Source organism: Zootermopsis nevadensis, unplaced genomic scaffold, assembly GCF_977971745.1.
Source record: "Zootermopsis nevadensis isolate Lab colony 2312 unplaced genomic scaffold, Znev_1.0 Znev_ptg000028l, whole genome shotgun sequence".
Lineage (NCBI taxonomy): Eukaryota > Metazoa > Arthropoda > Insecta > Blattodea > Termopsidae > Zootermopsis > Zootermopsis nevadensis.
This window is the reverse complement of record NW_028259160.1, coordinates 17,168,043-17,192,321: the sequence shown is the minus strand read 5'-3', so window position 1 is coordinate 17,192,321 and position 24,279 is coordinate 17,168,043. Positions and strand designations below refer to the sequence as shown.

At 42.3% G+C, this 24,279-nt stretch overlaps 2 protein-coding genes and 1 long non-coding RNA gene across 6 annotated transcripts; 1 reads left to right on the top strand and 2 right to left on the bottom strand.

Annotated features, from left to right (window-relative positions):
• Nucleotides 1–104: 104 nt before the first annotated feature.
• LOC110826681 (putative glutamate receptor) lies at nucleotides 105–22,941 on the top strand. Of its 3 annotated transcripts, none has more exons than XM_087356899.1 (9): nucleotides 105–435; nucleotides 3,759–4,015; nucleotides 4,102–4,259; nucleotides 4,489–4,806; nucleotides 5,990–6,090; nucleotides 6,704–6,936; nucleotides 7,537–7,754; nucleotides 8,387–8,649; nucleotides 8,785–10,512. In XM_087356899.1, exons 2-9 carry the CDS (start codon nucleotides 3,826–3,828, stop codon nucleotides 9,077–9,079), a joined length of 1,776 nt encoding a protein of 591 aa, XP_087213025.1. In that variant the 5' UTR covers nucleotides 105–435; nucleotides 3,759–3,825; the 3' UTR covers nucleotides 9,080–10,512. The 3 variants fall into 3 exon arrangements, with proteins under 3 accessions (XP_087213025.1, XP_087213024.1, XP_087213026.1); XM_087356898.1 differs by having other exon boundaries at nucleotides 105–2,817; XM_087356900.1 differs by lacking the exons at nucleotides 105–435; nucleotides 8,785–10,512 and adding an exon at nucleotides 20,349–22,941 and having other exon boundaries at nucleotides 3,296–4,015.
• LOC147872370 (uncharacterized) lies at nucleotides 7,291–12,645 on the bottom strand. The gene is made up of 4 exons (XR_015537362.1): nucleotides 12,485–12,645; nucleotides 11,992–12,138; nucleotides 8,692–10,526; nucleotides 7,291–7,858 (listed from the first exon to the last, which is right to left on the bottom strand). It is a non-coding gene; the product is annotated as an uncharacterized LOC147872370 (long non-coding RNA).
• On the bottom strand, nucleotides 17,809–24,196 carry EndoB (SH3 domain containing GRB2 like, endophilin-B). 2 transcript variants are annotated; one of them, XM_022057544.2, is made up of 9 exons: nucleotides 24,021–24,196; nucleotides 23,447–23,588; nucleotides 22,931–23,059; nucleotides 22,573–22,735; nucleotides 22,273–22,336; nucleotides 21,494–21,529; nucleotides 21,096–21,286; nucleotides 20,450–20,606; nucleotides 17,809–20,282 (listed from the first exon to the last, which is right to left on the bottom strand). In XM_022057544.2, exons 1-9 carry the CDS (start codon nucleotides 24,102–24,104, stop codon nucleotides 20,166–20,168), a joined length of 1,083 nt encoding a protein of 360 aa, XP_021913236.2. In that variant the 5' UTR covers nucleotides 24,105–24,196; the 3' UTR covers nucleotides 17,809–20,165. The 2 variants fall into 2 exon arrangements, with proteins under 2 accessions (XP_021913236.2, XP_087213034.1); XM_087356908.1 differs by lacking the exon at nucleotides 21,494–21,529 and having other exon boundaries at nucleotides 24,021–24,195.
• Nucleotides 24,197–24,279: the final 83 nt, after the last annotated feature.

The following is a 24,279-nucleotide window of genomic DNA, read 5'->3' as shown; positions in this document are numbered from 1 at the left end:
AGAAGAAGGCTGTCTTCTGGGTTGTAGTGCTGTGAGGTCTGGTAGACTTTTATTGACCGACGATTCTGAGGTTCTTGCTGCCTCCATCATCGGGGCAGCCTGAAGATTGAGGCAGCAAGGACTGCCGCAGAATATAGACGCGTTTGAAGCACAGCTGACGATGTAGTTCTGGGTCAGAACCCAGAAGTACATCATTATCTTCACTGCAGTGAGAATATCTGTGTCATGCAATTGCTTAATTACGTCTGCGTGCCGGGCTGTGTCGATTGTACGCTGGATATATCGATACTGCGCAGTGAGTGAACTGGTTCGTCGCTGGTTGATCTGTCGCGTGCGGAGCTTTGAATACTCGTGTTTCGATGGGAGATATGATTTATTCAAGGCTATAAAAATGCAGACTCGTTTGTGTTCCGGGTTGTGACGCCGAATAGAATTGTAAGTAATTGCTGTAGTTTCGGAGGAACGTGTCGCCTTCATCTTCGTGTAATACTATCAATTCCTTCTGATCGTTACGGCAGGAATTTCTTATTTTATACTGATTACTAACTTCTGTTAGCTGATCGTGTTTCGTAACAGCAAGGATTAAGATGAAGTGATTGTCGCAAATACGCTTGTATGTATAAATATTTTAAAAGAAGATTTTACGAAATTTGCAAGACCTACTAGTAAACGCATATATTTGGTGCTGGGTAAGACGGGAAGGTCAAACATTACATCCGGTGTGGAGGAAATGCCGACACACAAATCTTGTGACCGACTGATTCTGTGTTTTAATTGATTTCGTAACCAAAATGTTCCCCGCTCCCGAAATCTGAAATTCTGTTTCACATTAGACTTGCTACCAACAGCTCATAAATGTGTCCGTATTTATCAGGTTGATATTTTTATCACGCTAGAGTTGACAACCGACGTTTCGAAAGAACACAGGTAAGTGTTTACCTGCGTTTCGACAAGAAAAGGATTCAGCTCAAGTTTCAGTGTTCGCCTTTGATTATGATTATCGCTCTACCACGCGACTGGTCAGACGGCGTAGCTCAAACACTTGCAGGTCGTCTTCCTCCCGCCTTTGGTTTTGACAGCGGATGTCCTGAGCAGAAGCAAGAGACTCTCAGTGTGACTTATGCCCAACTTCGTGGACTGTAGCAGAGTCCTTCTTCAGAAGCTAATAAATATCACGCTCAACACCCAGGATGTCCTTGCTCTTATGGCCGAAACGTCGTTGCTATGTTCACAATTTCGTGCCGTCGGTTCTTAACCTTGAGTCATGGCAGCACGGTCTACACCTCTAGATTAATTTATCTAAGATTTATTTTAATATTATCCTCCTAATTACTACGAGATATTCCGAGTTGTCGCTTCCTTTAGTCTTAAAGGCCAGACTCTTGTCCGTATTTCTCATCGCTCTGTTCGTGTCTCGTCATCCTTGATTTGAGCACCGTAATATGCAGGGAGGAATAAGAATTACGAATAGCTTCACTACGCATTTTTATCCAGCCTACTCTCATTTCATCTCTCTCAGACTCGGATATTCTTCTCATCAGCCTGTCCTTAGACACTCTTAATGTACAGTTCTGTATATCTTAATCTCTTCCCCCTTTAGACAGCAGACAGGAATGAAAAAGTTTATAAACTGAATTGTAGTAAGGGTTCCCTGCTTTTAATCTGTATTTAATCTCCTAGTGAATGCAATTTTGATTTATCTACATTGTTCCAAAATTATTTGACCTCTGACACATTTTCAAAGCATTTGTAGCTTCGTCTTGGAGTCTGGTGACGATACTCGAACGTGCTTTGTTTTTCTCTGCGTTAACTTCTGTTTCGTATTCCTCGCCTCACTTGTTATTTTTGACGTAAATACGTCTATATTTTAGGGTCAGTGTCATTCGGCAAAAATGTAACGAAAAAGTGTTACGAAAAAGGGAAACGAAAAAGTGTAACTTCATTGTTATGTTACCTAGGAAACGTCATCTGTTTATCAACAAATAAACAACAAAGGTTACCTATATAATTACCTTACCTTACCTTACCTTACATTACATTACATTACATTACATTTCATTACATTACATTACATTCAGCTACCACAGACCCATCTTAAGCTTAACTAATTCAAGTTGAATAAGCAATGTCTTAATCAAACTTTACTCAATTGTAAAGCATGTATAAAGGAAATATTTAGAATAAAGCCAATATATAAACTTCCTTTCCGTATAGACGTATTTACGTCAAATTCTCCGGAACCGTGGTTCCACTGACAACTTTTTATTTGTAGTTCATCTGAACGCTGCCAGTTGTTTCACACCGTAAAATATCAAATGATTAATTGGAAAGGAATCGAAGAGAAGTAGTGACACGATTTTAATTACTATCACGGCATTTGCCTGGAAGGACCGGGGAAAATCACGCAGAATCTCTGTCAGGACAAGGCATCAGCTTTCAAATTCGTTGGTTTCTTCCGCGTGTTCTGTTTGCACGTGTGAATGTGCGTGTCTTCAGTACCGTTGCCATGGCAATGCCGTTAAGGGGTTTTGGGCCTCGTGGAATGAAATTTACGACCGTGGGCTTAAGTACTTTAGGACTTCCGTTTCAATCTTGTCGCCAAGTTTATTAGTTAATTTAATGATTACTTGTATATTCAGCTGAAGCACTCAGCGTTTGTCGTGCGCGAGATTGTAACGAGATACGGCCGATTGAAATGACACCCCGAAGTGTTACAGGTGTACTTCCCCGCAGTGACAAATCTGGGTCAGTCATAATACCAAGCGCAGTTTAGTTCTAAGCTTGTGCATCAACTTATAACGTCCATTTTCGGGTCAGGTATGTGAAATTGTTGGAATCGCATCCACAAAACACTTTGTTTTTCGTTACTGGCGTATGTTTGTTGATTTTTTTATTAATACAAGGTGTAATAGAGCCACGGTGGTCTAGCGGTTATAACGCTGGCCTTGTAATCTTGGGGTCTCGGGTTCGATTCCCGGCGGTGCCCGAATTTATAACTTGTGTTGGGCAAGGCCGTGGTCTAGGCAACACGGAGTTTTCCTCCGTGGCATCCCAACAATTACTCCATTCACACACGGAAGAAGGCAATGGCAAACCACTTCTGGATCATCTGCCAAGAACGTATATGAACAGGTCCCAGTCCGAGAAAAGGATGGAAGGATCCTGTTCATATGGACCTGTCGTCAGACAGAACACTAAATAATAATAAGATGAGGTGGTCTAGCGGTTAGAACGCTGGCCTTGTAATCCTGGGGTCTCGGGTTCGATTCCCGGCGGTGCCCGAATTTATAACTTGTGTTGGGCAAGGCCGTGGTCTAGGCAACACGGAGTTTTCCTCCGGGGGCTTCCCCGGTTTCTCCGTGGCATCCCAACAATTACTCCATTCACACACAGAAGAAGGCAATGGCAAACCACTTCTGGATCATCTGCCAAGAACGTATATGAACAGGTCCCAGTCCGAGAAAAGGATGGAAGGATCCTGTTCATATGGACCTGTCGTCAGACAGAACACTGAATAATAAATACAAGGTGTAAGAGAGGTTGGATCGGAAACCAATGGTTTTTAAGCGTCACTTACTGTTAGTAAGGCTTGTTATCTGGTTTTGAAGGAATTACGTTTTTCAGGTTTTCAAAATGTTTATTTAATCTGTTTGTTTCTCCCTAAAATGAAACGTTTTTTTAAATGAAGCTGTTCTTCATTTAGGTAGTAAAGTGACGTAACTTCCTATAGCTCCAGTACAAGGTGCTTTGTCCCACAGCTGTAGGGTCAGGTCTCTCGTCCTTCAGTCAGAGCACCAGGTGCTTTGTTACGCAGCCTACGGCATAATGCCCCAGTTGACCTGTTCGGCCATGGGTCCCCTCACTCTGCTGGCCACATACATCATCCTGACGCTGAGTGTGGCCAGATGCCAGCAGTGGAACAAGACAGCAACACCACTTGTCATATTCCACGTCGGAGCTCACGTCAGATCCACATGCGTGTTCTTGTATTATAATCAGGAAAGCCTGATGCTAGGTAAGAATGGTTCCGTGCCATTTTATTTCCAACAAGATCTAAGATAAGTTGTCCTGTGTTCTGTAACAAGTGATACTTTCTTTCAGACAAAATTCGACTGCTTGTTCAGGTTCAGAAGGCGCTAACACTGAGACAAATGGCGTCTGCTGTTATTTCAATCGATCAGCTGATCGCACACCACCATCTCGGTTGCCGTAGCAACCGCCCTCTGTACGTCCTGTTCTCCAGTGCCACCCTGCTCCAGGTATAAAAATCATACAAATCCGCTTCTCCTGGCTTCATCTGTTTCGGGTTCCAATGTTAGGGCTGTCTTCAGAGCTGTTTCTGCACACCCTCTGACTTGTCCCCCCTCAGGCTAACGGATCAGGTTCCTCGCTCACAGAGCTGCCTTCTAAATTTGCTTTTTCAAAGCACGAAAGCATCTGTTGCTTACGAGAAGGAAATGGGATAATTTATTTACTGTTTTTATTCAGGTTTCATCAAAAGTTCGCCTTTCAGACGCGGTCTGGATTCTGTTCAGCAACTTTCAAGAAAAAGACGTAGAATCACTGCAAGAATTCTTTCACAACGTGTACATTCCTCTGGACTGCCATTTTCTCGTGGCGCACTCCCAGGGGCCCGACAACATCATCATCATCAGCGAAGTGTACCACGTGACTCGAGATCTTCCACTCGCCAAAAACTACTTTGGAATTTTGAGTCATGGGGCCTGGGTAACCTTGGCCACCATCAGCTTCTTCGAACGGAGGAATGACTTACAGGGCATGACCATGAAAGTTGCCACTATGACGGTAAGTAACGTGAGCACCGCGTGTTTCGACGTGGAGGATAGGCTCCACGCTTTCCTCGACCGCGGGTTTATATGGGGGGCGCGGGTGATCAGGTTGATGCTTCGGTATAATTCTGATTTTGGGTCGGCTCGTCACTGCCTGGTTTATGCAACGGGACGGCAAGGCAGTTGAATTACGCAACACGCAGCCTTTGTGTCTCGCACTTTGCATCGGGCAATTTGTTATGAATCATAATTTTGTTTTCCTACTCAAAACCGAAGTTGGTCCGCACTTTTCTGCGCAGCGAGAACATGTGACTAGTTCATCATCAAATGTTTAATCAATATTCCATTTTTAACCTCTGACACGTGAAGGTTACAAAAAAATACACCCATTAGCTTCACCATAACTGTCTTTATTTCTGTCGAAAGCTTCGAAATTTGGTCAAAGCAGTCAACAATAACAGACGCTTTATTGAGGATCTACATGCGGTTCTGTTCGCGGCTGTAGGGGGATCCCCACCCAGTCTTTTAGCTAACGTGGGGAATCCTCCGCAATGACATTAGCCAGTGAGACAGGCGTCAGACGTCAAACCTACGTAAATATAATTGGGCCCACATTTCCTGACTTGATAGACGTAAGACATCTGTGGCTGTTAGCTGACCAGAATCCCAGAAAATCTTTAAAAAATGGTTACACAGATGTTGCCATTGTGTGTTGCCTCATTACGAAGAATTATTTTCTCGTAAGTGACACTGATAAGCGGAGTGTTTCGATTTATTGATACCGACTTCCATCCCTAGTTCCAGTTTAGCCTATTTAAGGCAATCCTGACGAAATAAATTTAGAGAGCGAGCATAAATTAAGTCCCGATTTAAAGAAATACTCAAGCACCTGTAAGAATTTACATTTTGAAAATAAACTTGAATTTCGCAGCAATATGATGTGCTTCTTATCATGTCTGCTGCTTTATTTATTATATAGTTATAATTTCTTTAAATAAGAACGTAATTGTGACTCACCCTGTATATATTTCTTTCAATTTGCTGCGACTAGATTAAAATGAAGGATTATCGAGTAATGCAATGTAAGAAAAGAGAATGAATCTGTGAACTGTGATTGCAGTGGATATTTTAATCTCTGGCCCAGAAGTGAGCATCGTATTCGCTGCTTTTACCGACAACCTTTGGGTCTGTGTTAACAGGAACCACCAGTCACCATTGTGAAGACAGTAGACGGTAGATTAGTTCTCGAGGGATTTTTCGGAAAGGTGTGGCAAGTTCTGGAGAAAAGGATGAACTTTACGTGAGTGCGGGCCGTGTTCATTGCACGTTACATTACGTTACATTTACATTTATTTGAATACATTCCAAGGCATATTTATCCCAGTGCTTATTAGGATATTTCTTTAGGTTTGTCATACTAGAGACGGCACAGAGTAAAATCATGCTGAAATAAGGCTGTGACTATTGGAAGGTTGGTAGAACTGGTTTAGGATTGTGTCCAGTGGCGGTTTTCGTTCTTAGTATCAGTGGCGTTGAACCTTGGGGTTCGATTAGAGAATTTTTTTGTTGCTGTTACGAACGCAGGTCGGAGTTCATCATGCCCGCAGACAGGGCGTGGGGCTCGCTTGCCCACAATGGCTCGTGGAACGGGATGATGGGCATGATCGTGAGAGGAGAAGCGGAGATCGCGGTGGCCGAGTTCACGATGACCGCTCTGAGGGCTGAAGCCGTGGACTTCACGGTCCCTCTCATCAACACCAGGTTCACGGCTGTTTCTTTGTCGCCTTATATGGGGCATCGGTCAGTCGCGAGGCCTCTGCCTGCAAAGGACAGTGGAGAAACTTTTATTTTCTTTGATTCTAGTGGTTGTTAAATGACGTTTTTGCGTCTGGATAACCTGTCATACTTTTCAGGAACTGTGTGTTGATAAGGCAGATAAGCGGGGAAAAGGACCCGACGTGGTACGGTTTCCTGAAGCCCCTCAGCTCGCAGCTGTGGGCGCTGGTGATCCTGACCCAACTCGTCATCATTCTCTGTCTTAACGTGGTGAGGCGTCTGAAGTTGCGGTGCCTCGGCCGAAAATCATCGGATTCGCGAGACGACGGGCACTTCGCAGCCCAAATTGTGGGAATATTCTTTTTACAAGGTCAGCCGAAAGTAAGAGGAAGAAGTTTGGTGATCGGATTGATCTTGGCTGATTGGCTGATTAATTAAATAACAGAACTGACTCAGTAACTGTAAATGTCTCGCTACTTGACTGACCACGAATTTAATTAATTAACTCTTGAAAACCTAGTGGTAACTATATGTACCACAAACGAACAGTAACTGTGCATTTTATCCTCAGAGCAAACAGCGATTATTTCCTCAAACAGCGTTAGTAGCTTTATCGTTTCATGGAAACGTATTGTGTCCTCTTTGCGGTACGGACTTAGTTTTAACTATTGTTTAGACGAGCTTAGGCTTCAAAGGTTTGAATGATTGTCATCATGACTCTTTGTCAAACGAACTCAACTGCTGACTCACTGGTTTATTGCTTAAGTAACTGATTAACTCGCTGTCTCGCAGCGCCGCTAAGTAATTACTACAGTGATTTACTGACCAATTAATTAATTAATTAAATACCCTTCTGCTCTATCCTGAGACAGTTTTATTGTTCTCCAATCTAATCCTTGGTCTTCCAAAAACGCATTCCCGTGTGTGACTTGATTTCAGCCACGAGCCATAGAAATTGAATGCATTTCAGGTGTGAATGTGAAAACGGGGTTTTGTTCCGAGCGAGTTCTGTACCTGGTAGCTCAGTTGTCAGCTCTCACCATCCACACGGCATACGCGGCCTTCCTGATCTCCTGCCTCACCGTTCACAAGTTTTCACTGCCCTTCGACTCTCTGCGGGAACTCATCGATATTGGCACTTACAGGCTGGGAGTTCTGGCGAACTCCGGCCAACTGAACATCTTCAACGTGAGTCACGTGATCTTCTTACACCGCCGCGGCGGTTAGCAACGGTTGCCAAGGACGTAAATAAAGACGTCTTCTGTTCAGAGGGAAGCAATTGTAATGCGGGCCTGCGAAAATAAGGCGAAAGCGACTCGTAAGAAGATACGACATCGGAAGTGCGTTCGAGTTGGCACATTGGAGGCCCTCACAAAACCTAGTTTGAGGATTGTCTTGTGTAGATAGTGACCGACGTTTCAGGGGTGCTTTCTGCCTCCGGTGCCAGAGCCCATCGCCCTGAGGCACCAAGCACTCATGAAGATTCTTCAGCAAAGACTTCTATAGGTTACTTATCTAATTAATCCTGCTTAGTAGTTTGATTCTTAATGACGCAGGAACGTGATTGGTCACTAGCCATCGGATTTTCTTCATCAATAAAGTCTGGGAGAATTCTGCGTCGTCTAGTAACTTACTTAACTTAGCTACTTAGTTACTTAGTTACTTAGCATTAGGTCTTCGTGATTAAGATTTGATGTAGGTTAGGTATTTATCACCTCTGCTGCTTAGTAATTTTGATATTCGATAACTTAACTACTTGGTAAGTTAGTTTAGTTACTTGGTTCCTTAGCAACGAAGTTAGTGATGGGACTTGCTTCCAGAATGCGACAGATGATCTGATGAGAGAGGTGTACGCGAAGCTCATAGCTCCAGACAAGGACAATCTTCCGATTAGTATTGAAGAAGGGATGCAGCGCGTTTGTGACGTCAATTGCTACGCGTTCATGACGTCACTGGACGTTGTCCTGGGACTGCTGGACAACATCACATGCGAACTGTCCAGCGTCCTGGGCGCGTCTATACCAGAAAGTCTGGCAATGTCGGCCATCAAGCAGAGTCCATATTTGGGCCTCATAAATCACAAGTGAGTATCTACTGGTACGTGGTTTCCCCCCAAAGCGCTCACCCATCTTCGTGCTGACCACGTTCAGGTGACACTTTGTTCTCGCACGCCCTCAATCTGTGTTCGTCCGTCAGTGACACTCGTCGTTTGTTCCAGCCTCAGGGCGATGTTTCGCAGTGGTGTCCTCAAGAGGTTGCGGGCTCAAGAATGGCCCACGGAATTACCGCCCGCGACAGTTCTCTGGGTTCCCGTCGACTTGCCGAGCACACTTCCCTTCCTCGCGGTACTTGGTGGCGCCCTCTTGGTGTCTGCCTTGCTTCTGACAGCAGAGAGACTTCTAGGGAGACGTCGTCAGTCAGTGTCTTGCAAAGTTTTCTGTCCCAAGAATGCTCTGAGCTCAACAGCTGCTAATTCTACCGCGAACTCAGGAGGGATTTTTCTGTTACTCTGACTGGCCTGCGTCTTGTATACTTAAGAAAGATTACATCATTGTTCCGCAAACGTTGTTTACCCGCGGCACTCTCAGATTTGTCAAAGACACATGACGGCACGCCACAAGATGCCGATGATGGAGGCAGCAAGGACCTCTGAAAAGTCACATCCCAGTTCAGTGTCCTACCGAGTTTAACGGAATTTATTTATTGATTATTAGGTTATTTAACGACCCCGTTTCAGCTACAGGTATTATATATAATGTAGAATGATATAGCTTTCCTTTTTTTAAGTTTACAATGAAAATCATACGAAGCACGTAAATACAAAATTAAGAATTTTGTTTGTTGAAACAGCAGGTACAGTTAATTAACGCGTAATTTTGTGGGGCTAAACACAACACTTCTGTTACGTAATTAAATAATTAATTAATTAGTTATTAACATTATTTTATGTGCAGAGACGGAAAATCACTGAAGGACCTTTTTAATTTTGCATAGTCCGAAACGAAATTCCACCATTTTAATGCAGAACTCTGCATTGAAATGGCGTCTGCAGCTGCAGCGGTCGAAAGAAAATTACTTTTCAGCAAGAAAAAACTAAAAATACCCAGAATTCCTCATGCAGAAGACAAATGAAGACAAAAACCTTGGGTGTCTGCAGACACACAAGATTGTGCATGATGGCGGCTGTTTCGCTTTGCAGAACTCTGATGTTCCTTTCAAGGGTTTATATCCTTCCATGATAACAAATAGGACAAGATTTCGACGCATAAGCGAGTTCCTTCTAGTGTCACTACGACCTCGACCAAGTATAGTCGCAAATATCTTACAAAGAAACGTAAAATATGAGACCACTTTGTTGTGTGGGACGTTAATAGATGGCGCAGCATGACAAGGACGACGACATCGGTGGAGGAATTATATCTGACGCGTGACATACCACAGCGACAGGAAGCTAAAGATTTAATAACTACTTTATACCAACGTGTAATCGTATAGATCAATTCAAGGTGCAACAAGAATTATTTATGTCGCTAAGAAATGCAACTACTTAATTTCAGACGACTTTGTGATGGCGGACAAACGCGTCGCCTTCACATTCAGGGTGAGTCGGAGGTGAACCTTCCCCCTGTGACGTTGGCAACCATCAGGGCAAATGATTACTTGATAAAGATGTGTAATGAAGCCATCATGGCTTGTTGTGAGATTATCTGTTGACGTTTTGATTGGAGGCACAGAGAATTACAGATTATCCGAGCCACTTCTGATACTAAGCCGTTGTGTGACGCTCGGTGGATCAAGGATGTGATACATTTTGGGTAAAATAAGTACACACTCTTTGATTTTAAAGTTAATTAGATAGATTTACTGATTTGAAAAGTATATGCCAATTCTGAGAACTGGAAAAAAAATGTTGGACAGCCATTTTGATTGAAGGCAGCGAGACGAATACCAGCACAAAACCTGCAACAAGGACACTTTGCATTACTGAAGAAGCACTCGAGAAATGCAGGCGAAATCGAAAGTTCTTTGAATATTAATCTCGCCCACATAATCCGGTCTCTGGCTACGGCCGAGATAAACGGTCGAAGCGTGAAGCTGATCGTTCATCTGCGTATTTACAGTGAGTAGAGCTTTACCTCCACGTCTGTCATACGCCTTCGTAGCGTGTTGCATACGCAGAAGGTTACGTTATATGAGCGTAACTCTTAAATACTTATTTATATATTTAGGTGTTGCGAAGAAATGTTTGCCTTTGTGTTCGGTAATTGTTCGTTTGTTAAACGAGACTACGCCATACAACTGTGGAATGTTGGTAAATTATTAATATTTTTGACCAATCTGGGTTGTCGAGAAAATTCGTCAAACATTTCCATGCTACGCACGAGATATCTCGCTTAAAATTACAGCTGTACTGGACGTGTTTAACTTTCGAACAGATCAGTTTAGGACAACTCTCACGCCATCCGTTAGGAGTTAAAGCTGCTTATAGCGATTGATCGATAAAAATTATGCGCTGCTTTGGATTTAACCTTACATGGTTCTTTAAGTTGGATGAATATGAGATCGTACCTTACTTATTCATTATGCCCAGTAAGTTAAGTGAATAAGAAGAGACCTGATATTTATGTTCTTGGGTTCTGTTCCCGTGCGGTCCTACGATTGAATACTAACAGCGGGCAAGAATCCATAAGTTTAAATTTTGTTGTTGTTGTTGTTGTTGACTAGTGCTTAAAAAATGATGGAATAAAATGTAGCACGAATAATTTGCAGAAATTTTGTGTGACTGTGCAGTCCAGTCCACACTCTGAAACCCTCTCTCCCTAAGAACCATTTATTGTATTTCCATCCATGTATAGATCTTCCGAGTGGGCTCTTTCTTACAGGCTTCCCAACCAAAGTTCCTTGTTCATTTCTCATCTTTTACATGCGTGCTACATGCTTCACAAATGAAATGAGATTGCGTGACGCGGTGTCCTTCAACAGATAAACTTTCGTGACTCTTTCAAGGATAGAATTTAATCGTTATAATTACAGAAATCGGATTGTCGCCATGTTTGCTAAAGGCCGTTGATTCTAGGACTCAGTTCGCCTGAATGAATAGGTTAGCGTCTCGGATTTTGAGTTACTTTGGGCGAATCCCAACGTCTAAAGGGTTAAACGTTTAAAGCCCAATGGTAACTATATGTACCACATGCTTCGAGAATCAATAACTCTTACATCTTGCATTTGTGTGTTTCATGTGATTCTGATTGTAAACAGCGATTATTTCCTTAAACAGCGTTAACCAGTTGGTCTTTTGTAATGGTAAAGTATAGTGTTTTCTTCGCGGTACGGACTGAATTCTTAAATATAATTTAGAAGAGCTTCGGGCTTCATGCAAGATATCGGAAGTCGTCGCATGTCCGAGTGCCGTAGATTCTCCTACCTGTTAACGGCCGTAGTATCCGTAGCCAAGGGAAGAGTAGGCGTAGGGGCTGGGGTAGGCGCCGTAGTAGCCAGATCCGTAGTATCCGGTACCGTAGTACGGGTACTGGGCCGCAGCCACGGCGATCAGAGCCAGGACGAGGAGGATCTGAAACACGGCACTTGTTAGATTTTGTTTCCAAGAAGTGTTGTCGATTGCGATCTTGTGACGCCGTATGTGGATACCGACGTCGCAGAGGAACGTGTCGCCCCCATCCTCAGGATTCAACCTTCCTCCGAGACGTTGGTACTTACCTATGTTGCGGGCCAGAAGACCACAGTCGAAATCTTTACGCCCCGTGAAAACCCCGAATCTCTCATTAAACCCATTTTCAAAAGAATTCGCTTTTCCTGTCCTGAACGGGATCTATGTTTCCCCGTCTTCAGTTCCTTCTGAGATTTTAGTGGGAAATTACACACTAGTGGTAGTAATAGCTTGTAGTATGATCACTTACCAACTTGTACATGGTTGCAGTTTGTCGTGAGTTGTCTTACGGCAGAAGACTGATACATTCGTCTGCATTTCACAGTGTTTATATAGTCCGAAACTCGCAGGGTAAACTTACATAATGATCATCGTTAAATTCCCGATATATCCTTGGCCTTGTGCGTACAGATGTAAGACCTTGTGGATTTCAATATGGGTCCACGCCCAAGCGAAAAGGCCTATTTCTCACTTTTTCTTTGTGTAGAACCGGTGCGGATTACTTACAGTCTCGCATCGAACGGTAAACACGCCGAAACAAAGAGGTAAAACGCTTTTGTCTCGGGAGCTGGTAGAACTTGTGTGATTGCATTTTAACGAGCGGTCAAACTTGGTAAGTGTCCAAATAAAGACAAAGACTTCCTTTGATCCGCGTAAATCTTCCGACTTATTGTGTTGACTGACGAAAGATACGATTATACAAAGCGTGTTTTAAGCGATGTCCTGTGAACTTTGATCACTACTCAGCACGTTATAAGTCCATGTTACCAACGTAGACAAAAAAAAAATACCACGTTAAAATCTGTCAGCTACGTATCTGCTGTGCAGAGACTGTAGAAGGAATCAAAAATAATCTCTTAAGTACTGAAAGAATAAAACCTATTTAATATGATAGGCTTAACAGTAGACGTGTGTATTCGTATCAGCCATAAGAAAAAATATTAAGATACTATAACACATTTTTATAGAACTTCGACTTCTTAACTGCTACATGGAAGTTAGTGTTATTTAATAATTAAATTATTCGCACTTATTGAACTGAAGTTATAAAAACTAAAAGAAGAATCTTTTCTATTATTTACCACAGTGGAGCCGCATGGTGATCGCTTTATGCATTATGCACAGTTGCCTAGCAACCAGATTACGAACTTAGAAACAGAGGAAGGAAATTAACTCCATGGGGCAGGGTATTTCCTGAGAATCTAACAGTTGCCCAGTCATTCAAGAAATTCCTCCCATCTACATCTAGGTCTTCCGAGGGTCTCCTCCTTTCAGGCTTAGTGTTGCAGGATCTGCTGTAAATGCATGCGAAGTGCGGGGAGGGGGAGGCTATTCATAACTCGCCGCAGTGCAGGATTACGCCACTTGGCCGCGGTAAATCCGAGGACGTCCGGGCAGTTAACAGAAATACGAGCAGTTCTAAACATTGAAATTTTCCAGTGTAATTTATTGCCCCGGACACAAGAGCGACAAACAATCCAGTCCAGGGTGTTATAAGAGCCCTCTCTACCTCAACGCCTACGTAAACAAATACATATGACGCCATTTCTGAAGTCGTCTGACGTAGCTACAAAATGGCGCCAGTGCTGTACGTACGTGTGTGTGCAAGGGAGTGTTCTTGTGTTTAGGCACGTAAATGCAAATTGAATACAAAGCACTGAACGGAAATCTTCTAAGATTCAGGCGTACATGGGAAGATAATATTAAAAGGATCTTAAAGAAAATAGCGGCAGAGTGTTGACTAGATAAATCTGACTTACGATAGAGTCCACGCTTTTGTGAAGACGGTAATGAACCTTTGGGATTTATAAGATGTTAAGATTTTGTAGAACGACTGAGCGACTGTCAGCGTTTTAAGGATCTCGCTCCATGAATTTAATTTATTGTGTGTTACAAGTGTTCATGTGCGCATGCGTAATGATCCGACGTCAGACTTCCTGTTTTTGTAGGAATGAAAAAATGTTTTCTCTTACCTGAGGGCGAGGCTGTCCTTGTGGTATCTCTGACAGTGGCGTGTTCATTGGGAACCCGAAAGGGCAGTGTGTCTGTCATTCGTCCAGGATGAACCTGGGTGTCTCATTTAGCAAGGTTACTAGCTCCCGAACTGGACCGTAAGAGTTCGATTCTTGGAAAAGACGCTCCTATTCAAGGGACAGCGGGAAACAAAATTTGTCCGAGGGATAAAGCGGCCGTAGCTTCAAACTAAACACTCATTTGTATATTTCTGCTTACAGTTTTAGAGATCACACATATTCACCTTTAGAGTTTGATTGTTGCTTTCACAGTGCTTGCAGCAGTTCATGTGACTACCCGCTTCGTACGAGAGTCGGAGAAGTTGCCGGGCTATCAGGGGATAATTGGTTCTTTTGTAGGGAATGTGTACTGGGAATTTTTTCCCGCTGGAGCGAGTGGTGTATAAGAGGCATGTGGGTAAATTTGCGCGCAGTACATGTTAGAGATAGGACATGGGAAGATTAAAAATACTGGACTGAAATAATTCCCCGAATATTGTCTGGTCTTAACTCTGTCATGAATGTAATTTTGATTTGTTCCGACATTTCTCAATTTCTTCGAAGTTCGTCGCGTTTATGAAGGATTTGTTTAGCTGATGTCTCTCTTATCGTGAATCTGTTCTGCCAGACTTGCGAAGACCGAGAGGGCGAACACAATGGCGATGCGGATCGCTTATATTTTAACCTTTCCCGATTTAAGTCTCAGGTAAGGGAGCGTTTATTTTTTCGCCAGAGACTTTTCGTGCAAGTTCTTCGATCGAAATATGACATAATCCGTGAAATAGATTGCCGATTGCTTCTCAGTCATCTTTTAGTTCTATTTCCCGATACAAAACCTTGCAGTTGTTACAGTGGTATTACGTAGGAAGGGGAGTTGACAGGTGTTTCGGAAGGCCAGCTAGGTGTCACGGCTCTGTACCTGACAGAGATGATTTAGTGACAACGCACTCCCTGCGAAACTCAAGGAAACCTTCTCACCTTTCACAATAATTTTCTATTTTCTCTTTCCTTCTTATATTCGTTCTTTAGTTATCCCTTTTTCTTCATTATCTTCTCTCCTGCTTTCTATTTGTTTCTCTGGAATGTCCTTATGATCGCACGTAATTGTTTTTGTACGGTAGATTGACCTTAGCGGGTTATGAATGCCGTCCTCCACTTCTAACACCTTGCGCGGGCGTCCTCTGCGGACATGCCTTCGCTATTTTATTCCCGACACAGAGGGAAGGCACCTCCAATGGACACAGCCTGTCCTGATTAAGATTCTCCTCAGTCTCCCCAAACACAGCCTTTGGCAGTAGACTACTGTAGTTAATGAAAAACCTTCTTCAAAGCCAGAACTCGTCGTTACGTTAAATAGACCGAATTAAAATGAGATCTCGTGAGTTCTGGCATGCGCGTTCGTCCCCACTCAGAGCAGACAGACAAATATTTATTTCAGGTACAAAGAGAGAAGTGTGACGCTGATACAGATTCCAAAGATCAAGGACAGAGGCGGCTTTTTTTTTTTGTATAACCGATGGCACGCGTAGGACCGAAAAGGGGAAAATCCCAATGACCTTGAAAACACAAAGAATCGCTCGCGGATGGAATTATAAAATTTCAGGCGGAGAAAACATCGGGAGTGTATCCATTATTGCGTAATCTACCAAATATAATTATATCATCAACTCTCGAAATCAGACAGGAGGAGGGGGGGTGTGTGAAAGAAAAGATAATCACAATTTAAAACCTGCTTCGAAAATGTGAAAAATTCGAAGGAAGGTACAGCACACACCAAAAATTTCGTTTGTGAAGAAATTAAAAGTGTAGATTAAATTAAGAAAATGGTTTGCTGCTATGTACTACAGAACTTTTTCTGTCCTTCCCTCTTATATATATAAAAACGTAAAGTTTAAAATTAACGCAATTATAATTCTACGTGCTGTTATCCATGGTTGGCGTCTTACGTTAAAGGAAAAACAAATATCTTCGATGGTGTCTGAGAACAGGGTTCTGAAGAGAAAATTTGGACTTGAGAAGGAACAAAATGACAAAAGACTGTACGATGGGGGGGGGGGGGCTTTATTATTCGCACTCTTTAAAAAATATTGCTAGGATGATGAGATGGGCGGGGCATGTAGCGCGAACGGAGGGGTGAGATAAGAAACGCGTCCAAAATTTTAGTTGCGAAGTCTGCAAGAGAAGAGACCACTCTAAAAGACCTGGAAGTAGATGGCTGTTTAAACCGAATCTGATAAAAGGGTGGGATGCTGCAGACTGGACCAATTTGGCTTAGGATACGGACCAGTGGCAAGCTCGCGTGATTGGATAAGCAACTGTCAGATTCTCAAGATTTCTTTTCATGGAGGTAATTCCAGACAGCGTTGGTTGCTGTTTGAATCATACGAAACCACATAAATACAAAATGAAGAGTTACCGATAGTTGAAGAAAGTGGTACATATAGTTACCACTGGGCTTTAAAGGCTAATCTACAACGATGCAGCCAATCATCGTATGATTCTGTGCAGTGGAAGGAAGACCTCAAGTGCGTACCCACGGAGGGTGTGGTCCTGTAAGTGTTCGTCAAGGTCGTCCTGTCTCGTTACGCAAGTGTTTAAGTTCTGCTTCACAACAAAATGTTTACAAAGATGGAAAGAAACCTATGAATACAGTAGCCGTAACTATTACAGTTTCCTCTAGCCTGGTTTTCTTTTCGTTTCGTAGCCTTGAACAGAGGAATCCGACCGATTTTAACAGAAAAAGATTTACAAGGTCGGCTTGAACCAGCCTGTGGCTGCAGTCGAGCAAAGCCGTAGGTTTCAGTGTGGCGAGTGTCATTGGAGGAAACCTTGCTTAACTACGTGTTTCAGTATCGAAAAGCAAAATGCCAGATATGCGAGGACGTGGGTTGCATTCCTGAAGATGAGATGGGTGGGGCATTTAGCACGCACGAGGGAAATGAAAGATGTGTACAAACATTGGGTAGGGAACTCTCGACGAGGCAGCCTAGACATATTTATTTATTTATTTAGTGTTCTGTCTGACGACAGGTCCATATGAACAGGATCCTTCCATCCTTTTCTCGGACTGGGACCTGTTCATATACGTTCTTGGCAGATGATCCAGAAGTGGTTTGCCATTGCCTTCTTCTGTGTGTGAATGGAGTAATTGTTGGGATGCCACGGAGGAAAACTCCGTGTTGCCTAGACCACGGCCTTGCCCAACACAAGTTATAAATTCGAACCCGAGACCCCAGGAGTACAAGGCCAGCGTTCTAACCGCTAGACCACCGTGGCAGTCCCTAGACATATACAGGAAATTAAAACAGATCTTAGGGATTCATATGGCTCAGGATAGTGATGAGCGGCAGGTTCTTGAGGACACAGTGATGGACCATGTGGGGAATTTCTTCTCCTATGCATTATGTTACTGAAAGAGGACTCTGGTTCATGGGCTTAGTCTTCAGATCTTAAAAATGCCTTCCATTATTAATCCAGCGGGTTCTCTGCATTTCATCCATACCTTATTACTGCTTGCGGGAAAAATGAAATATCATTTTAAATATCTGCAAATTTTATCACATAACGAAATGAATAATAACTTTATTCTCTCCTATACATGGAGATGGTAATATTTACATTATGTTGTTATGTGAGTGTAGACTGATACAATACAGAGTCACATGAATGAAGTACCTAAGCTTACGGACTTTCGTCCGTCAATTAATTTATATATGTAATGTCAGGTTAGATAAAGTACCAAAAGTTTCAACACCGGAAATAACTTCATAAATGAACCGCGAAAGATAATGAAACGAGCATAAACTAATAGTCTTCAATTAGAAAAAAATGTTTCGTGGCGAAATTCAGGAAAAAAAAAAAAAGTACCTGACGTGATTCGGAGCGGGAAAAAAAAATCCCAAAGATTTGAACTAAATTTTTAACATCTATTTAATCCTGACATTTTGTAACAGTGACGAAAGTACATCATAGCTGCACAGGCAATGCTACACGCTACCCTACATCATACCCTTTTAAAATTAATCGTAGACTGAATACACATAAAAATAAACCGAGCCGTTAGACAGACAGCCGTCACGGTTCATATCAACAAGTTATGTGAAACAACAAAATATCTAGAGATTACTTTCAGGTGCCAAGTAAAACAGTAGATATCACATTACGTGAAATATTGCTCGTATGCAAGGCTTCGTGTGTTTAAATTTAACTAAGACTAAGATTATTTACGCTGCAAGGCAAATGGACATAAGTCCCCAGACAAATACGTCCACGTTGAGCGAAGACTCCACTTCTACGCCCGATTCTGGAAAGAGCCTCACTCAATCTCTTCCCAACCATCTCTTTTTAGTTCTACTTTTCCCTTACAAGATCTAAAAGTTCAGTAACAGCGTTAAGTTTGTCGATAATCTACAGAAGCCGCGTAATAATTCTGCAATAAGAGTGAATCACAACGCTAAGTGGTTTGGGGGGGGGGGGGGTGCTAAGAAACCAGACAGTTTCACATACGGGGTTTAATGCCGTTTGCCACAGAACAGGACGATCATCGTCCCGGAATCTGAGAGCAGAACTAAACAAGTACATCCTTAAACACGGGGTCGATTCTGCAAATTCTTCTTCAGACAAATGATGGGTTGAAATTGAAGTTTAATTTGTTGCTCACTCTTGTTGAAGAGTGACAATGAGAAAAGCAGGACAAATGGTCACTCCTATTTAGCACACAACACATACGACATACACGCGCGCACTCGTACGCTCACACAAATAAATACGAGGCTAGAGAAATTTAACGAGCAGCAAGGTCACTGCGCTAATTGGAATGATCCCAACAAAACAATGTTTCGCTTACGTAGCAGAGAGCACATGCGCCATTCACAGTAAACTATAATCTAGCATTAACCATCGTTCAACAAATGAAAACCACGAACTATAAAAAGTATCCCTTGAATATTCAAAGTACGCAGAAAAGAGGCACGGAAATTGTACACATACTACTTCCTTCTGGTCTGTTTTTACCGAGATGAACGCGAGCTCTGATAGTCTGTGCGCCTTCTAATCCATATTAAAAATTTACTTGGTTCAAACAAAACTTCCTACACTGAACTGTGGATCTATAAGACTACTTTATGTCATGAATCATACGAATGAATTTCAAAAAAATAAAAATCCAAGAAAAATTATACGAGTTACGACGGGAAAACAAAAAAACGCATGAGGCGTTAAATGTCTCGTAATTTTCCAGTCTGAGTTCATGCTGACTTTATTTATTTATTGCTTTGTATGTATAATGCCACAGAATGTTCAGTTTAAGAACTAAGGCATTATTTTGTAAATGCTCGATCAAGTCCGAGAGGGGCCCCCCCGTTAGGTCCACGCAGTTTAATACGTGACAGAACACCAGGAACAATTTAATTTCTTTCACTCGTAGAATTTAGTTTTAAGAGTCCCCAGCGGCCCTGAAAGATTCGTCATGTTACCAGTTTACGTGACGTGACATAGCACAGTCAGCGGTCCACTTTGCGGTAGCCATTGCGCGTGCGAGACAAATTTTTCAAGCATGAAATTTGAGTCTCTGAAATAATATAATGCTGTACCGGCGGCAGAAAAGTCGCCCAGATCTCACACCTCGCGTCTTCGATTTTCACCCGGCAACGAATATGTTTAATTTACAGAATAATTTCTAGATTAGCTGAACAGTACCAAACTTAATCACGGCCGCTCTTATTTTTTTCGCAATAAGTAATCCTACCAGGGTCGAGATATGCGATGGCCAAACACCTTAGTGGCGCGCCATCATATGATAAAATTATCTGCTGTCAGACGAATTCATCTGCTTACTACCATGAGGGAAATATAGTGAATGGTGAATATTAAACTGTAACATTAGTCGGGAACACTTCCCGTCTAGTCCGTTCAGTCTGCTTAGTAGGTCAGGAACTCCAGGAATGCCTTCGGTACTTTTCCCTTTTGGTTGCCGCGTTCACCAATAAGATAGTCTTCTGCCCCTTCTGAATCAGCTATCTCATGGACAATGATTACCTGCAAATGAAAATCTAAATATGTGATTACATTCCTATTTAACTTCTTTAACATCTTTTGTTGTAGAATTAAAAACAAGAGGACAGACACGACAGCCAGTCTCCAGGTCAAGAACTGAACTCAGGACCTCCCAAAAATGATACAGGAGTGTGCTGAAGCTGTGTTACCTCATCTGCCATGAGGCTGAGTTCGGTGGCGTCCTTGGCGTCGTAGTCGTAAAGCGCCCGAGCTCTCCGGTGTCCATTTTTGGTAACATCAGCGGAATCAGGTGACTGCAGGCCTAGAGTTTGGTAAGCGGCAGCACCGGACATGACTACGGACAAACTGTTAGTACGAAATTAACAGAATGCCAGTAACAGATTCGACCACAATCAATCCGAGCAGATGTACAGGAGACCAAAAATCATATAAATCATTTGCGTCACGTTGATGCTGCCTACGTCTGTCTTTACAGGTCCCATTACCGATCTACTGTGCCGTAACTTCAGCTTTCAGGGATGAGCTGTATGAAAAGTTGAAATTTTTCCATTTTGGCAAATACTGCATTTGCCATCTTAGTGGTGAATAGTGGGATATAAAAATCTGATCGGTCGAACAGAGCAGGCTCCTATCCATTTGGTAACAAGCACAACGCTGATAAAACAGCAATTAAAAAAGTTTTAAAAGTCACCTCTTCTCTTCATAAGCTGGACTACATACTCCACGTTACATGACCAATAACAGCTAAGAATTAACAGGCGCTTTGCTCGGAAGTAACGGAATTAAAACAAGATCGCGTAAAATAATTTTAGGCGCGGGATACGGTCAACTGACCTGGCCATATCACGCTGCAAGTCCTGCATCGCACTGTGGCACTGCGCGTAGTAGCCCACCTGAGTTTCTACAAACTCGTGCAGGCAGTGTAGATGGTTGGCGTGTGAACTGCTGATGCCCTCTAGCAACAACTTTGTGATTTCTGCCTGACGGTCAAACTCCGATTGGGCCACTCGTAGCTCCTTCTCTGCCTAGTGCGAAACAGAGGTTATAATGGGCAGACGCAAACAAGAATTACATTAATCAGACAACTTTTACTGAAGACCCTTCAGTTGCTTTTGAAATGCTGATGGAATAATGAACATGACCTCAGTATGTACTTGTAAAAAATCTACTCAAACCAAAATATGTTTTAATGCCTACAAGAGGACATGCATGTCAGAGCAGACGAGGTTTACCTGTTCAAGCAGAACCTCTGGACTCACTCCGTCCTTCTGGCAAGCGAGCAGCAAGAGAACAACAGCGCCTATCAGTTCTATATTTAGTCACAGATGTCATTACCATCTGAGTACATATATTATCTCAACAATTTACAAAAAGTAGTTCATCAAATGGAAATAATCTTCCATTCATTGAAAAGTAATTACAGGTATCCTGATTCAAATTCTGATGAATTCAGAATTGAAGACAATAACCAGAATATTGAAGAATCTATAAATTCAATTATCTGCCTATATTAGCAGTCGGGAACGTCGTGAAATCCCTCGCATTCAAAAGAAAGTAGAGACAGCGAGAAAAGAAAAGTGGAAAAACACAGAGACAGACACAGAACTGAAATGGAAATGAAGTGCTCGTTCAGCAAACAGAACTGTATTTTCTAGCCTCCCAGTATTAAAAACAAATTCTATAATTCCTGCAGACAATCCGCCTTTCCATTTCTTTCGCGTATTTCGAAATGTTGCGAGGTAAACAAATAATATACACAAAATTAAAAAGAACCTGTAGAAACAAAGAAACCAACATCAGTTGAAGGAAAAAATCACGCTCACAGAGACAGCCTGTGAAAACTAGCACACACAGCCTTGTAACCTAATTCAACGTACTATCCCATCTTTTACTTAAAAATGGAACAAAATATCAACCTCGGGCCTCCCAAGCAGGGACGCTATACAAAACGAAGTACGACCGTCCTACAGGCACGGATCTATATCAAAAACTCGAGTATCAACGTACTTACACTCTGTTGCCCCTGCATGCTTCGTGCCTTACGCAACCGGTTCTTGCATGCATCCAGATCCAATCTGAAATAAGCGACAAACACAACACGAGGCTCAAATGCACATACACATAAGCAGTCATAGCATTTTTAAATCTTTCACGCTCAGTGAAGAAAAGTACGTGGATGGCCAGCGCTCACTCAAATGCCAGAACTATTTGAAATGTAGCAAAAAATCACATAACAGATTGAGTCAATGGTGATAAATCTATCTTGAACCAAAAAGGACTTCACAATAAATGTTTCTTGTAGCGACAGTACCGTCTGATCTCCAAGAGACCTCGTTCCTTTAGAATCGTCTTCATCTCTCCTTCTAGAAACTTCCTGAGTGGCTGGACATAACAGTGACTGGCTGAACCGATGAAATCACGCTCTGTCTGGCCCAGCCTCTGTTCACACTGACCAACCTTGATAAGTGCACTGCCTGAGAGAACACACATTCATTTGCTTAATAATGCGGTCAGCGGCTCACGATATATAGCATCGGATGATTGATAAACTGTAAATTCTACGGAATTAAGCATATTTATAATATGATTAATTAATAATTTGAAGGTGTTAAGACCTAGTTTGGGAATTTATGGTACCTTGCACTGTACATTTAAGATTAAAAACATACCATATGCTGTGCCCGGTCCAAATTCATTGCCAGCCTCGATCATGTCCAATCCCAGGTACTCAAGATTGCTAAGGCGGTTTGGACGCTTCTTCTCAATCTTTTCATACAGGAAGTCCTCAACTCTGTTCCCTATACAAAGAACAAGAATTCAATCTATATTGTTTCAAGATCATATACCTGTTTCTTGGGCCTCTCATGTCACTGATTTAACATCATTTCTTGTACGTGTCGTTGAAAATTCAGACACTTTACATTCTTACAGCCAGACTCACACCGGAGGGAAGATGCAATTACAGTTGAGGGATAGTGGTTACAGAAAATGTAGGAATTTACAGAAAGGAAATCACGTAACATGTTTGTCAGAGCACTCAGTTTCCTGGATGACATTAAAAACTGGTGATTTCCTGAAAGCAAAGCAGGAATGGTCACTGTCCTGATATAATAGGTTGCCAATATTTTGTCCCAAACATTTCTCTCTCTTTCTCACACACACACAAATTACCAAATAGTGCAAACCAGGGTTTGGTGTGAGAACTGCTTCTGTGTCCCTCAGGATTTTCTCTGTCCATATTTTGGTTGTGTCAGAGCGCTCCGCAAGGTTCTCAAAATGAGCATCTAGCTCCGTCTTTTCTGAAGTTCCCAGTTTCTCTTCAGTTAACTAAACATAAAATAAATCACAGTCAGTCACTCTGACATGAAGATCTGTAACTTTGTGGACATCTACCAGACTACATGGCCAACAGCCCAGAAGAAAGCAATCTTTCATAACTTTATTAAAGACAGTGGTATCGATTATAAGAAAGCAGGCGTCATGGAATGATAGGCCATTTATTATGGGAACTGTATAAGATGAGAGAAATTTGACTACATCCTTAGTTTAGGCCTATGAAGGATCTATGGAATGTAAATAAATTCGATTGTGTGGGAAGCTCTGCACTTATCAAGAACTAGCACAGGTGTTTCGTGCACTAAATACATTGCTTTGCAGTAATTATCTTAATCCTACTTTAAAATAAATAACCAAAGGTCAACGAAACCTTTCCTCCGACTGGCCTCTATGTATATGTTATGACTCAATACAGCAACAGACCTGTACAACACGACTCAGAGCTGTTCCAGCATCACGAACAAACTTTTTCATATTGAAATCCATTTCTGGTTTAGGGAAGTACATTTAAATCTAGTGCTGTGTTTCAAACACCAAAGTAACACCTTACGCCCCACAAAGCAAAGTTTACACCAATCGTGATCGGCACAATCGAATGAAAATTATCGAATAATTCGATTCCGTACGTTCGTACGGCCATCTATCGGTGGTCGTACAAACTATAATTTAGATAACGTCGTAA

Excerpts from the sequence above, each read along its gene's own strand:
- EndoB (XM_022057544.2), bottom strand. The coding sequence starts at position 24,104 with ATGTACTTCCCTAAACCAGAAATGGATTTCAATATGAAAAAGTTTGTT. Across the intron at positions 22,337-22,572 it reads GGTCTCTTGGAGATCAGACG|ATTGGATCTGGATGCATGCA; the intron begins GTACTGTCGCTA and ends CGCTTATTTCAG. Across the intron at positions 21,287-21,493 it reads CAGAGGTTCTGCTTGAACAG|GCAGAGAAGGAGCTACGAGT; the intron begins GTAAACCTCGTC and ends GTTTCGCACTAG.
- LOC110826681 (XM_087356899.1), top strand. The coding sequence starts at position 3,826 with ATGCCCCAGTTGACCTGTTCGGCCATGGGTCCCCTCACTCTGCTGGCC. Across the intron at positions 4,016-4,101 it reads TCAGGAAAGCCTGATGCTAG|ACAAAATTCGACTGCTTGTT; the intron begins GTAAGAATGGTT and ends ACTTTCTTTCAG. Across the intron at positions 8,650-8,784 it reads TTGGGCCTCATAAATCACAA|CCTCAGGGCGATGTTTCGCA; the intron begins GTGAGTATCTAC and ends CGTTTGTTCCAG.